General features: G+C 44.1%; 1 protein-coding gene across 1 annotated transcript in view; it reads right to left on the bottom strand.

Annotated features, from left to right (window-relative positions):
• dync2h1 (dynein cytoplasmic 2 heavy chain 1) overlaps window positions 1–12,410 on the bottom strand; it is a 346,171-nt gene that overhangs the window by 317,611 nt on the left and 16,150 nt on the right. The window contains exons 11-19 of the mRNA XM_063205480.1: window positions 11,429–11,553; window positions 10,789–10,964; window positions 10,307–10,502; window positions 8,402–8,497; window positions 7,356–7,520; window positions 6,077–6,175; window positions 5,253–5,392; window positions 2,345–2,573; window positions 1,104–1,231 (exon numbers count right to left, since the gene is read on the bottom strand). Coding sequence (XP_063061550.1) covers window positions 1,104–1,231; window positions 2,345–2,573; window positions 5,253–5,392; window positions 6,077–6,175; window positions 7,356–7,520; window positions 8,402–8,497; window positions 10,307–10,502; window positions 10,789–10,964; window positions 11,429–11,553 — 1,354 coding nt within the window. The remainder of the gene's footprint in view (window positions 1–1,103; window positions 1,232–2,344; window positions 2,574–5,252; window positions 5,393–6,076; window positions 6,176–7,355; window positions 7,521–8,401; window positions 8,498–10,306; window positions 10,503–10,788; window positions 10,965–11,428; window positions 11,554–12,410) is intronic.

The raw sequence follows: 12,410 nt of genomic DNA, 5'->3' as shown, positions 1-12,410 counted from the left end.
AAACATTTTGCCGTCCAGCGGGTGGCGCTGGTTCACCAGGCTAATGCACTTGCTGTTTTGATAAAAGACTGTTTTATGTTATTTACTGTAACTATGAATTACTACAAAGTGTGCATTACTGGGGTGAGTTTCTCAAAAGAGAAGTTGTTAGCCTATTAGCAACTTCGGTAGTTGCCAATGGGAAAATGCATTGAAAACAAAGTAGCTAATGTAGTCAGCAACTTTGGTTTTGAGAAATTCACCCCTGAGTAGTTAAATTACATTTTTATCACCATCTCCTGCTACAGATACCATGTAATAATATATGCAGTACATTCTTGATAACCTTCCTGCATAAGGGCGCGATCACACAGACCGCGGATTTCTGCCTACAATCTGCGATGCGCGTCCAGCTGATTAATCAGAAGTGACCACACCAAGCGCGGATCCACTGCCTATTCGAATGCGGTGACTAGGCAACGTAACGACAACTGTCACTCGCAACGTAGCCTAATCGATGGTGTTGTGTCATTAAATGATGTGAAAACATACACAAAATGCTTTGTCCATTCATCTATGTAAAATGAATAGAAGACGAGCTCTTTCCTTGCTCTCCTAACGTTGGATAGGGAATCTGATATGAATGTTGATAACGGTCTCCTATCGAACATCTGGAAATCCGCCGCGGGTTTTCCGCCTTGAGTTGAACTTTTTTCAACTCGATCCGCCCGACGCGGAGAGGCGGAGAATCCGCAACCCGCCTTGCGCTGATATCAGACGCGTAATCCGCTCATTTTCATTGACAAACAATAGAATACATCCGCCTCCTACTGTAAAATCCGCGTTCTGTGTGATCGCGCCCTAATGCTGTATTCATGGAATTCTGTCACAATTCTGTAATGCAATGGTATTGCGAAACAGTGACAGTATATTGCTGGAAAATAATAATAAACAAGAATCACAAGGTCATGTTGGATTTGCTCTCACTATGTACTGTATGTATGACATGCATGCCGTTTATGAGTGTGCATTTTATGAGGGAAAAATGTGTGACAGTGACACTATAATGAAGCTGCATTAGTGACCTTATGTGTACAACACCCGTACATGTAGGCTGCATATACCTGGGGAGACGCTCTGACTCTTTGCCTTTGGCCTTGAGGGCCTTGAAGTTCCTCTCCCAGTCCTGCACACTGCGGAGATGCTTCTCCACCAAGACCTCCATATCCACCTGGCCCAGCACCACCCAGTCCTGCAGACACAACACACACATACACACACACACACACACACACACACACACACACACACACACACATTAACATATACACATAAGTGCACCAATACAAACACATACAATACACAAACACACACACACACACACACTTTGCCAAAACCTCCATATCCACACACACAGAAGCACACACGCACACATGAACACACGCGCGCACACACACACACACACACACACACACACACACACACACACAAAGATGCCCAAACACACAAATGTGTTTGGGCAAACACACACACACATGTACACACATGTGTGCACACACACACACACACACACACACAATGTGATCACATGAAGTTTAAGCTGAGCTGCAGTGTTCGTGTACTAAGTAGCGGAGTCCTCATTGACCCGACAGGGACAGGGACAGACTCATTCCATATCAGCACAAAAACAGAAGCTGTGGTCTGGCAAACCGGTGGACCGATGGCTGTGTGGGAGGCAGAAAGGGGAAGAACTACTTGTATATGGTGGGGGGGGAATCCCCTGACAGAAAAGAAAGTGAGACTGCCCGCCACAAGTAACCAAATCGGGACACCCTGCTCTCTTCTCTATGCTCTGCCAGCCGCGGAAAAGGGGGAACTCGCACATTAGCTGGCTGGGTGAGTGGGAGGATGATGAGTGGGGGGCTTTCAAATGATGCTCATACAGTGAACTCTCGGGTTGTTTTTCACTGAAGACACAAACAAACATTACTAAGGGTCAATGGACCGTCGAGACTAGAGCATCCTTCTCATCCTCATTTGTCACAAATTACTCATTTACAGTAGTTGAAGGATGTGTGGGTGTCCTTAAGGGAATACAGTGCAATTTATTCTTTTTCAGTGGAAACATCAGTAAATACATTACCGTATTGCAAAACACAAAAAATCTAACAAAAACCCCCTCCTCATTTACTATATTGAACTGCCACATTTCCATACAGTGTGTGCATGAGTTTTCTTTGTAACTGTGGTCACCCTGAGCATCTCCTCCGATTCATATAGCCAAACGAAGTCTACACGAAGTCATAAAAAAAAAAGATTACATAACAAACTTCAAAAGGATCGGGCTATTAGAGGAAAGGCAGACCTTGAACTTGTCCTGCACTTGCAGCAGTCGGCTGAAGAGGTCCTCGGCCTTGCCGAAGATGGTGAGGAAGCCGGTGGCGTTGCGGTCGATCATGACGGCGAAGATGGGCTCCTCCCCGGCCTCGCTCACACCCCGGAACTGGTTGGGGATGGAGATGAAGCGCTTCATCTCGCGGAAGTACTTGGCACGCACCTCCTCGAACGGAGGCCGGAACTGCAGACGGCCCTGTCTGGCTCACACACACACATGCGCACGCATGCACGCGCACGCGCACACACACACACACACACACACACACACACACACACACACACACACACACACACACACACACACACACACACACACACACACACACACACACACACACACACACACACACACATAAGTACACAGAAACGCACATACGCACACACGCACACACACACACACACACACCAAGAGGTGAGAAGTTTGGGTTATTGAACATTGCATGCATACCAATCTTGAGCAGGAGTGCTGCAAGACTTTGCCAAAGTACTAAGACGTGTATGCAATAAATTATTCTTTTCACATTCTCCCACAAACTTTTGCCAAAAGCAGAAAAACTATTTGGGACTAGAAATGAGATTTAAATGAAAACAACTTGTATAACCTTTAAACAAAAAGTTTTAGAGCCTTTATCTCAAGTTGTACAATCACGAAACCCAGTGGTGCAAAATATTAGGCATCTTGTTCTGGATTTATTGCACTGTCATCAATTGTAATTACACCAAGAACAGCAGACCTACTGCCACATGTAACTCTTCCAAACAGTTTCTGGCCGACTGACCAAGCATTCGATTGCGGCATTGTAGCGAAGGGGAGTAGAGTTGCACAGCCGGGACTCGAACTCAGACCGTCTGGGGTAGTACACTGGGGTCTCTGACCGCTACTACACTTAAGAGCCAGGCTCGTTGATGAGGCCGTCAGAACACACACACACACAAGTGATGTTCACTCCATCACAAGCATACAGGGCTTGAAAACGAAATTATTTTTCAAACGTTCCGTTCCGAACGGTTCAGGCAAGTTTCAGTTTAACGTTTTCGTTCCTGCAATCGTTCCCCCACAAAAATATCGTTCCTGAACCGGTTCGGAACGAAAAATAACGTTCGTTCTTAACGTTCCTGCAGTGTTTAACGGCCATATTAAGTCTATTTTCGTGGGCTTTATCTTAGAATAGACGTACTCATTATTTCCCCTTGATTTACACAGCTATTCTCAAAAATAATAACACACCCAAAAACACTCAGATGGGCTATCCATCCTGGCAGATTTAACCGGATGCCTATAATTCTTATCAAAAGTAGCCTATGCCAGCCCAGTAGCGGTGGGTGGATGTTGATTAGGGAGCCACAATACAGAATAGCCAGAGAGAGTTTTAAAAAATAGNCAGAAGCATAAGAGGTGTCGATAGGCATGGATTTCAGTTCTTGCCTAGCTCTGATGAGGTTTGCAGCAAGTGAAACGTGTAAGTAAAAGGGACACAGTTTTCTCCACAAAAAATCCCAAACTGTTTTGAGATGTGCACGATGCAAGGGGTCACTAGTTCTAGAGAAGGGGTTGCATATCTGAAACCTCGGATATGCTCCCAGATATCGGCTACCAACCATTCCAGTGCAAGACAAGTCCATCACCACCAAACCGGAGACCTTTTGTAGCCTAACAGACAAGCGTCACAAAATAGTAAGAGTTTCCACGTAGTCCATCCCATCAGCCAAGCCCTCTGCACGACAGAAGAGAATAATAACTTAAACAACAAATGCGCTGTCTTTCTCTATCCCTGCTTGTTGTCACACGCGACCTACTGTTATTCGTGATGACATTGAGCGGGCCAGCTAACGTCAGCTAGCGTTTGTCCATCTGCCACGAATGACTTTATCCCGCATTGACCACAACAACAGATAAATAAGGCGTCCTTGATTACAGCACATAAAACACCAGCTCTCACCTCTCTTCTCTACAACCGACAGTGGGATACGCTGCGCACAACAAAAGCACTTCAGTAACTTTACGACAACGTAATTTGCCATAACAGCATTTAACATTGAGGCACTCGGCGGTGCCATTACAAGTAGTAAGCTAAACATGACTTACCCACCAGTTGCCTCTCGAGAGCACTCTGCGAATTAGGTTCATCAAATCGCCTATCCAATTCCTTTGCAAATCATAGACTGTATGGTCCAAATACTCTGTCCCTGTAGGAATCCCAACGCCGATCTCAAGACATGTTCACTTTTGCTCTCCATGGTGTCAATATAAAACTCTGTAGGCGTACTGTCCGTGAATGAGACTGAAGAACAGCGCGGGTAAAGTGTCATTTCTCTTACAAAAACTTATTTGATATTGGTGGTCAACAACTTTAGGGTGGGTTTATTAGAGCCAACTTCCAATCACTACGAGAAAGCCAGGAGAACAGAGACAGTTTAATTCTACTTTCCTATCAAAATCTCTGAGGAGAAGCACATCCTAACATTTACCCAGGAGGTTTCTCCATACAATGCAGTCGCACTCTGATTGGCCAATGCTCCTCAATATTTTATCAATCGGCGGCAAGAGCTCAGGTGAAGCATGTTTCCCCTCATACACGTCAGTAGCCGAACTAAAAGCCTGCTCGTCGCCATGGTTACTCCTCAAACAAAATCGTGCACTTGTATGAAATATAGAGAACGAAAAAAAAACCGTTATTAACCGGTTTGTGGATTTCAGAATAACGTTTTTGTTCCGGAACACTTGAAGACCATTTCGTTTTCGTTTCCGTTTCCGTTCCTTGTAAAATTCCATAACATTTCGTTCGTTTTCGGTTTTCGTTTTCGTTCCTTGAACCGGTTCGGAGCCCTGCAAGCATATACGCATGCCATACACAACTAAGTACCAAACTTCTCACTTGAAGGTGAGGTCGATGCAGATCTCGGGCAGGTTCTTGTTGAGGGCCTCCAGGCCCACTTGGTACTGGTGCTCCAGGGCCTTGTAGAGCTGGTGGTTCCAGTGCTGACGCCATGCCTTCATGTCACCCGACCGGAAGCCCTAATCATAACATAGATTAGGCAGACACCACAAAAACACTCAGCATCAACTTGGCCTGACGTCTTGTGAGCGTTCACATTCATTTATCAAGTTAACTAAATTGTAAGCAACTAGTGTAAGTTCAAGAAGTGTTTTGCCATGTCAACATAGTCAATTGGAATTTGTTGTGGCACATCCCCAACATAAAACTATTCTCGGAGCTTGCATGAGTTTCACTTTCATCCAAGAATCAACAGCAATATACGAATATAACTATCTGAAGCCTCTCCTCACAGATGATGGAGAAGGATGTTTTATCTCATTCTGTAGTAGGCCTATTCTACTGAGTGTAACAGCGCTGAGAGATAAGGAGTACAGAGATACCACCAACATTCAGCATCGAGCAAGCTTATTGACTTGTGAACATTCTTATTCATCCATCAAAAGATCAAAGTTACTCTATGAGCAACTGTCTGACCTTTTGGGGACTTGCATGAGTTTCACCTTTGATCCAACACTAAACAAAGGGTGGTTGTTACAAACAAACTACTTTACTCCTATCCACACAGATTCCAGAGAGAGGTGGAGTAGAGCTACCAGTAAGAGGTTTGTGAGGAATACGTGTATGTTTCTCAGTCACTCTGTAGACCTATTCTACTGAGGGTAGCGGAGCATGTATAAATCACTACTCGATTTATTTCAAACCTGCGACTCCAGGGTGGCGAACCCCGTCCTCAGCTCCTGTAGGCCGTCCTTCCAGCGCTGCTGATGCCTCAGCAGATCAACGTTCATCAGATTCACCAACTGATGGGAGACAGAGGGGAGGCAACTACAGTCAACAGCCACTAGAGGTCCCCACAGCCTGTTAATACACTCCAGGTGTGCATTCCAATATGCAACCTTGCCTCCTCCACTTGGGCTTGTGGCCTCACGTTTTGCTCATGCCCCGCCTCCATGAAGATAACAATGAAGTTTTCCCCCTCTCAGTCTAGCCAAAACATGTTTTGGGGGACTATTCATTTACCAGTCCGTTAAGAAAATGAGAAAATTACTTTACAATTGAGCTTTTGCGAGATATTGAAATATAATGCTGTTGTCAGTGATCACGACGCATTACTTCCAGGTACGAGGCCACAAGCACAAGTGGAGGACGCAATGTCGCATATTGGAACACACCCCAGATGTAACAGTGAAAAGTGGGATATGGGAATCCCAAGTTCCTTTATATTGTTCTGGTAAAGTGATTTCAAAGAACACATGCATGAACAAAAGAAAGCTGTATCTTGTTCCCCATTTAAAAAAGAAATACTACAAATTTCCAAACGTTCACCTTTGGTAAGGTTCGGTAGTTTTGCTGCACATTCAGCATGATCTGATCTCCATTGTTCTATGGGTCAAAGGGTTTTTTAAGGCTCAGGCGTCAGGTGGCACAACGGGATCTTATGCCCATACATTAATTAGTAATTGGTGGTTGATATGCTGCAATGAATATATATGCTTTTTAGATCATCAAAAAAAGTTAGTTTAGGAGCGCTTCCTGGACTCTGAAAAAGTTTGGTTGAGGTGCTCTTTGGATAGGGAAAAAACTGAAGATGCAAAACTGGAGAAAATCCAAGGCACTCTCCTTTTGAAAGTTAAAATGCCTTTATTGTGATGGCTTTGTCAGGTTAGACATTTAAAAGACCCCAACTCAGTTTGACTCCCTGAAGAAGGCATGTCTGCCGAAAAGCGTTGGGGTCTTCTAAATGTCTAACATGACAAAGGCATCACAATAAAGGATTTTTCACTTTTTCAAAAGGAGAGTTTCTTCAGCTTTGCATCTTCATGCTTTTTAGAAAGTTTAGAAAAAAAAACACTGTCGCCTGTCTTTGCGTCGCCCTGACGTGTGCTACTTCTGAAACGTCACTGACCCCTATAACAGACTATCAACGGGTCAAAGACGTCATAAGAGGAAGAGAGAAGAGGAGTAGAGGAGGAGGAGGACCTTTTCTGTGAAGTCGGTGTGCCACTTCCTCAGCTTGCGGTTCTCCGTGGAGAGGCGCTCGGCAGCCGTCTGCAGCTTCCCGATGTACAGCTCCAGCTCCTTGGGGTTGTCCCAGGTGATCTGGAGCTTTCCCGCAGACTCCCGGGAATTGGACTTGGGATTTTGCTGTTGAAGACAGAGCAGACAGAGGCGATAGATAGATATCACAAACCTGGAAAGAATAACCTAACTGATGTCTCTGGTCATCTCTGCACAGCGAGTAGATTCAAGTGATTATTACATATAATAATATGGTAAATGGACTGCATTTATATACCTTTTTTCACTCCTTACAGCACTCAAAGTGCTTTATACATTGTGTGCTGTATGCCTCGCATTCACCCATTCACACACTGGTGACCGTGGCTTCCATGCAGGTTACCACCCTACCACCAGAAGCAATTTGGGGTTAAGAATCTTGCTCAAGGACACATTGATGGGTGCCATCGATAAAACTGCACCACCATCCCAATAACTAATGAATAAAACTAAAATGAATAACTATGCTACAGAACCGCAAACATTTGCATGATGTGACGACCCTGTCGGCCCCCTCCTGGTGCTAGCAAGCCAGTGCACGGGCAGGGCTGGTGCCAGGTGGGTTAATTGCAATCATTGGGTGCACCTGGGCGGTGCCTTGCTTAAAAGGTGGAGCTCTGCTCTAGCTCAGTAGGCACTCCTAGGCCGTGTGTGCGAACACACGGCCGGTCTCTCTCCTTACTCCTACTCTCTCCTTACTCCTACTCTCTGTTCTGTCTGTCTCCCCCTTTTATTCTATGTGCCTCCATTCTCCACTCACTGACATGCATTGCATTCATTTACTCAGTCCATGCCATACAGCACCAACACTATTTTGATCATACCCTAGACAATTGAAGTTTGAACTTGTAAATAAAAGATTACGATTTTGACCTGTAAATCTTTGTGTTGTCTCCATTTTTATGTTGCGGCTTTTGTCACGAGCCAGATCGTAACAATGAAAACCAAAAAATGCGATGGCATCTTACTTTGATGACTTGCTCGAAGGCCAGAGCATAGCCCAGCATCATGGGCCTCTGGGAGGGGATCATCTGCTGGTCAATGGTGTTGTAGAAGTGGGCAACCTGGAGAAAAAACAACCCTCAATCAAGATGCTTCCATCAAATACCATACACACATAACAATAGACGCCAAAAGAAATCAGACCCTAACATGTCGCATGCAATAGAAATCAGGCCACTTGGGCTTGTATGCCCATGGGGACCCGGGTTCGAGTCCGGCCTGGGTCATGTCCCAACCCTACTCCAACTCTCTGTCCCACTGATTTCCTGTCAATCTCTACTGTCCTATCATCAACAAAAGCCCATAAAATATCTTTTTTTTTTTTTTTAAAGAAAGAAAGAAAGAAATCAGGGCACAAAATCCATTCAATATCTGTATTATGTTCAAGTGACGAATCAGACATTTGTACTAGTGTAATCTCAGTAAGATAAGTTTGACAACTAATTTTGCTCAAACCACTTCCATGAATAACATTTGTATCAATGTGTAAATTGACCAAAATTGCTGAAGCGCGTCACTGGGACACAGTGTCCACAACAAACAAATGTGTACTCTAGGCTGCGACAGGGAGATTTCCTGGTTCCTTATTTCTGTCTCTATCTAAGTCAAGGTGCACCATCAACCTCATCTTTTGACATTTAAACAACTGATGCCATCAAAGGTGTGTGGGTTAACCACAAGAAGGGCAACTTTCCTCTGAAAACATTACTGTGTGTGTGTGTGTGTGTGTGTGTGTGTGTGTGTGTGTGTGTGTGTGTGTGTGTGTGTGTGTGTGTGTGTGTGTGTGTGTGTGTGTGTGTGTGTGTGTGTGTGTGTGTGTGTGTGTGTGTGTGTGTGTGTGCGTATGTGTGCATGTGGGTGTAAATGTTTCTTTCTTGTAAATACTTTTGATGTGACTGTCACTTTCTAGAAAGTTTCCAATAAGGTACAGTACAGTAATTGTGAGGACTTTAGTTTGTTTGTTTGACTTTAGGATTTCTGGCACGCACAGTAACAACTATGCATAATCTACACAGAACACTAATGTGAAAATGTTATTTTGCATCCCGCATCTAATCTCAAACCTCCTAGCATGTTCATGCTGCAAGTCTGACAGTTTGGGAACCGGATGCACAATGCAAAACGAAAAATACTTGTTCTTTTCTCTGGAAACAGTGACGACAATGTGGAGGTCAGCATGTCACATATACAGAAAAGTCCAGAAAAGTCCAGTATAAACGTGGGTGGTTCACAGGTAAGCTCTGAACATAACTGGTGCGGGAATGGGAAAACAGTATGTAACTGCTGCTTGCCTGTTTGAGGATGATGGCCTTTGAATACTATACTGTATCTGAGCCATAAACATCATGGGTAATCAACACAGGATGCTACTGTGTCAATGTTGTTTTGCCCCTATGTGATGCTTGCCTGCTTGAGGATGATGGCCTGTCTGTAGAATTGTCACTTTCTAAAAAGTTTCTAATAAATAATAACATGGTATTAAATTTACCACTAGATACAGTAAGTGTGTTGACTTTGACCTTGTTTGGCTGTATTATTTTTGGAACATACAGAAAACATTATGCCTAATCTACATATTCCATTATTGTGGAAATGTTATTTTGTGTTATGGGAAAAGCTATGTCTGAGTCCTGCTTGCCTGCTTGAGGATAATGGCATCTGAATATGTAGTATCTGAGACATAGACATAATGGGTAATCAACATAGGAAGTGACTGTGTGAAGGTTGTTTCGCGCCTATGTGCTTCTTGCCTGCTTGAGGATGATGGCCTTTGAATACGGTATATCTGAGCCATAAACATCATGGGCAATCAACAACACAGGATGCTACTGTGTGAATGTTGTTTCGCCCCTACAGTACGTGCTGCTTGCCTGCTTGAGAATGATGGCCTGTCTGTAGAACTTGTCAGCGGTGTTGGCGGCCTGCAGGATCTTGGCCGGGATGGCGAAGCCCAGAGCGGAGAGCTGCCTCACCTCCCGCAGCAGAGACACCAGCCGGTCAGAGTACTGGATCTTCAGCTTACCGTCCAGGTGGTCCAGCTCCATCACACGGCTACTCGCCTGCAGGCTATACACACACACACACAGTCGCACACACACAAAGTCATACACACACAAACACACAAGCACACACACGCACAGTCACACACAAAACATGTTATGTAAAACATGCTATCATGCTATGTATAACTCACTTGCATAGTGATTTTGTAGAGTGAAGTTTTAGTCAAACCTGATCCTAAGACCACCTCCCTAACCATTAGGCCACAGTTGGCCCACATTAAGCTTGATTTTACATGATTTCACATAATATTACAAGCAACTGTATAATTTCCCCATGGCCAGTACCCTACCTGATGCCAGACTTGGGATCGGAGAGGCCGGAGAGGATGTCTCTTGACCAGTCCTCAAACTGGTCCTGCTCGTAGGTGCGCAGCTGATCCTGGAGGTCGTCAGAGAAGCGCACGAAGGAGCGATACCCAGTCAGGTCTGAGAGCAGGGCCTCAGAGATCTTAATGGAGTCATCCACCTGAACCACAGACACAACAAAACATAGTTAGTGAATCACCACTAACATTGTTAGCAACTGAACCTCATTTCGGAGGTTCCAAGATCACCCACCCCCTCCTTTGACAGCCATGAATTGTATGAAAAAGTTAGCGTCACCAACAACAGCCATACATTGAACAACATAGGTGTAAGACATGGGTCGGGGAAAAAAGGCTGATCATTTCTTGGAGTAATTAAACGAAGTGGTGATTGGTCACCACTCATCTGTTTAGAAGGTGCAGATTTCAGTGAAGTTTCTGTGCACAGAGGAGACAATCCATACACTTCAGGTCTATTTTGTGCAAAGCTTTACTTGACTTGCATATAGGTCAAGTAAAGCTTTGCACAAAAAAAGAACTGAAGTGTGTGGATTAGCTCCTTTTCCATAATGACACAGAATGTAATAACTACACAGCAGTAGTGATCCTGATCATATGAGCACACCTTGAGCACAAGCTGTCGGACCCACACGATGTTGTTCACCACCTCCGGAAGGTTCCTTCCTGCCAGAGGGCCTGACTTCTCCCCTGGGGCGCCATGACAACGGTTCTCAAAGTCTGTGCGTAAACCTGGAGAGGTGCAGTGACACAACAGCAGCTCTTAAAGACAGATCACATCCCTGAATTCTCTGGACTGGAACAGATTACAGTAGAATGAAAGACCACTGACTGCATTTGGCTTTCCAAAGGCTCCCCAGGCTTAAGTTCAAGAATTCAAGTTCCAATTTACTACTGTAGAATACTTGGTCTATACTAGTATATATACAAACCCCAACTCCGGTGAAGTTGGGACGTTTGGTAAACAGTGAATAAAATCAAAATGCTATCATTTTCAAAACATCCAATCTATTCATTAGATGGAGAATAGTGAAAAGACAACATATTAAGTGTTAAAACCGAGAAAAAATATTGTTTTGGGGGACATATGTACTCATTTCTAATTTGATAAATCCAACACGTCTCAAAAGAGTTGGGACGGGGACAATAAATGGCAGCAAATGTCGAGGAAGACTAAAAACAAAACAAAAGACAACACTTAACAGTTAAATACATTAACCGATGAGATGATTTTATATAAAAAACAGTGTTAATTCCTATCTTGGACATGATTTCACCAGCTTAAATGGTGGGTGTATTCCTTGTCATGTTTTGCAATGTTTTCCTTTCTGTAGTGCTTACAGTGTGACAGGTCTTGACCAAAAGCCCATCATTTTATCACCTACTGGTCCTTATGATGGAGCCAAACTGTTAAAACACATTTGACCTTACTATGTGGCAGTAATCGAAGATCTCCCTTCAAAATATAATGCATAAGTGGCTTTTCATGCTTTTTAAAACCCATTTATACCATTCAGCACTGTATTTAACTCTACAGATGAGTGAGAACATCTTAACCAATGCACTACTGCACCCGCATGCCATCATGG

This window comes from Engraulis encrasicolus, chromosome 8 (assembly GCF_034702125.1).
Source record: "Engraulis encrasicolus isolate BLACKSEA-1 chromosome 8, IST_EnEncr_1.0, whole genome shotgun sequence".
NCBI classification, from domain to species: Eukaryota; Metazoa; Chordata; class Actinopteri; order Clupeiformes; family Engraulidae; genus Engraulis; species Engraulis encrasicolus.
This window is presented reverse-complemented; position numbering and strand designations above follow the sequence as displayed.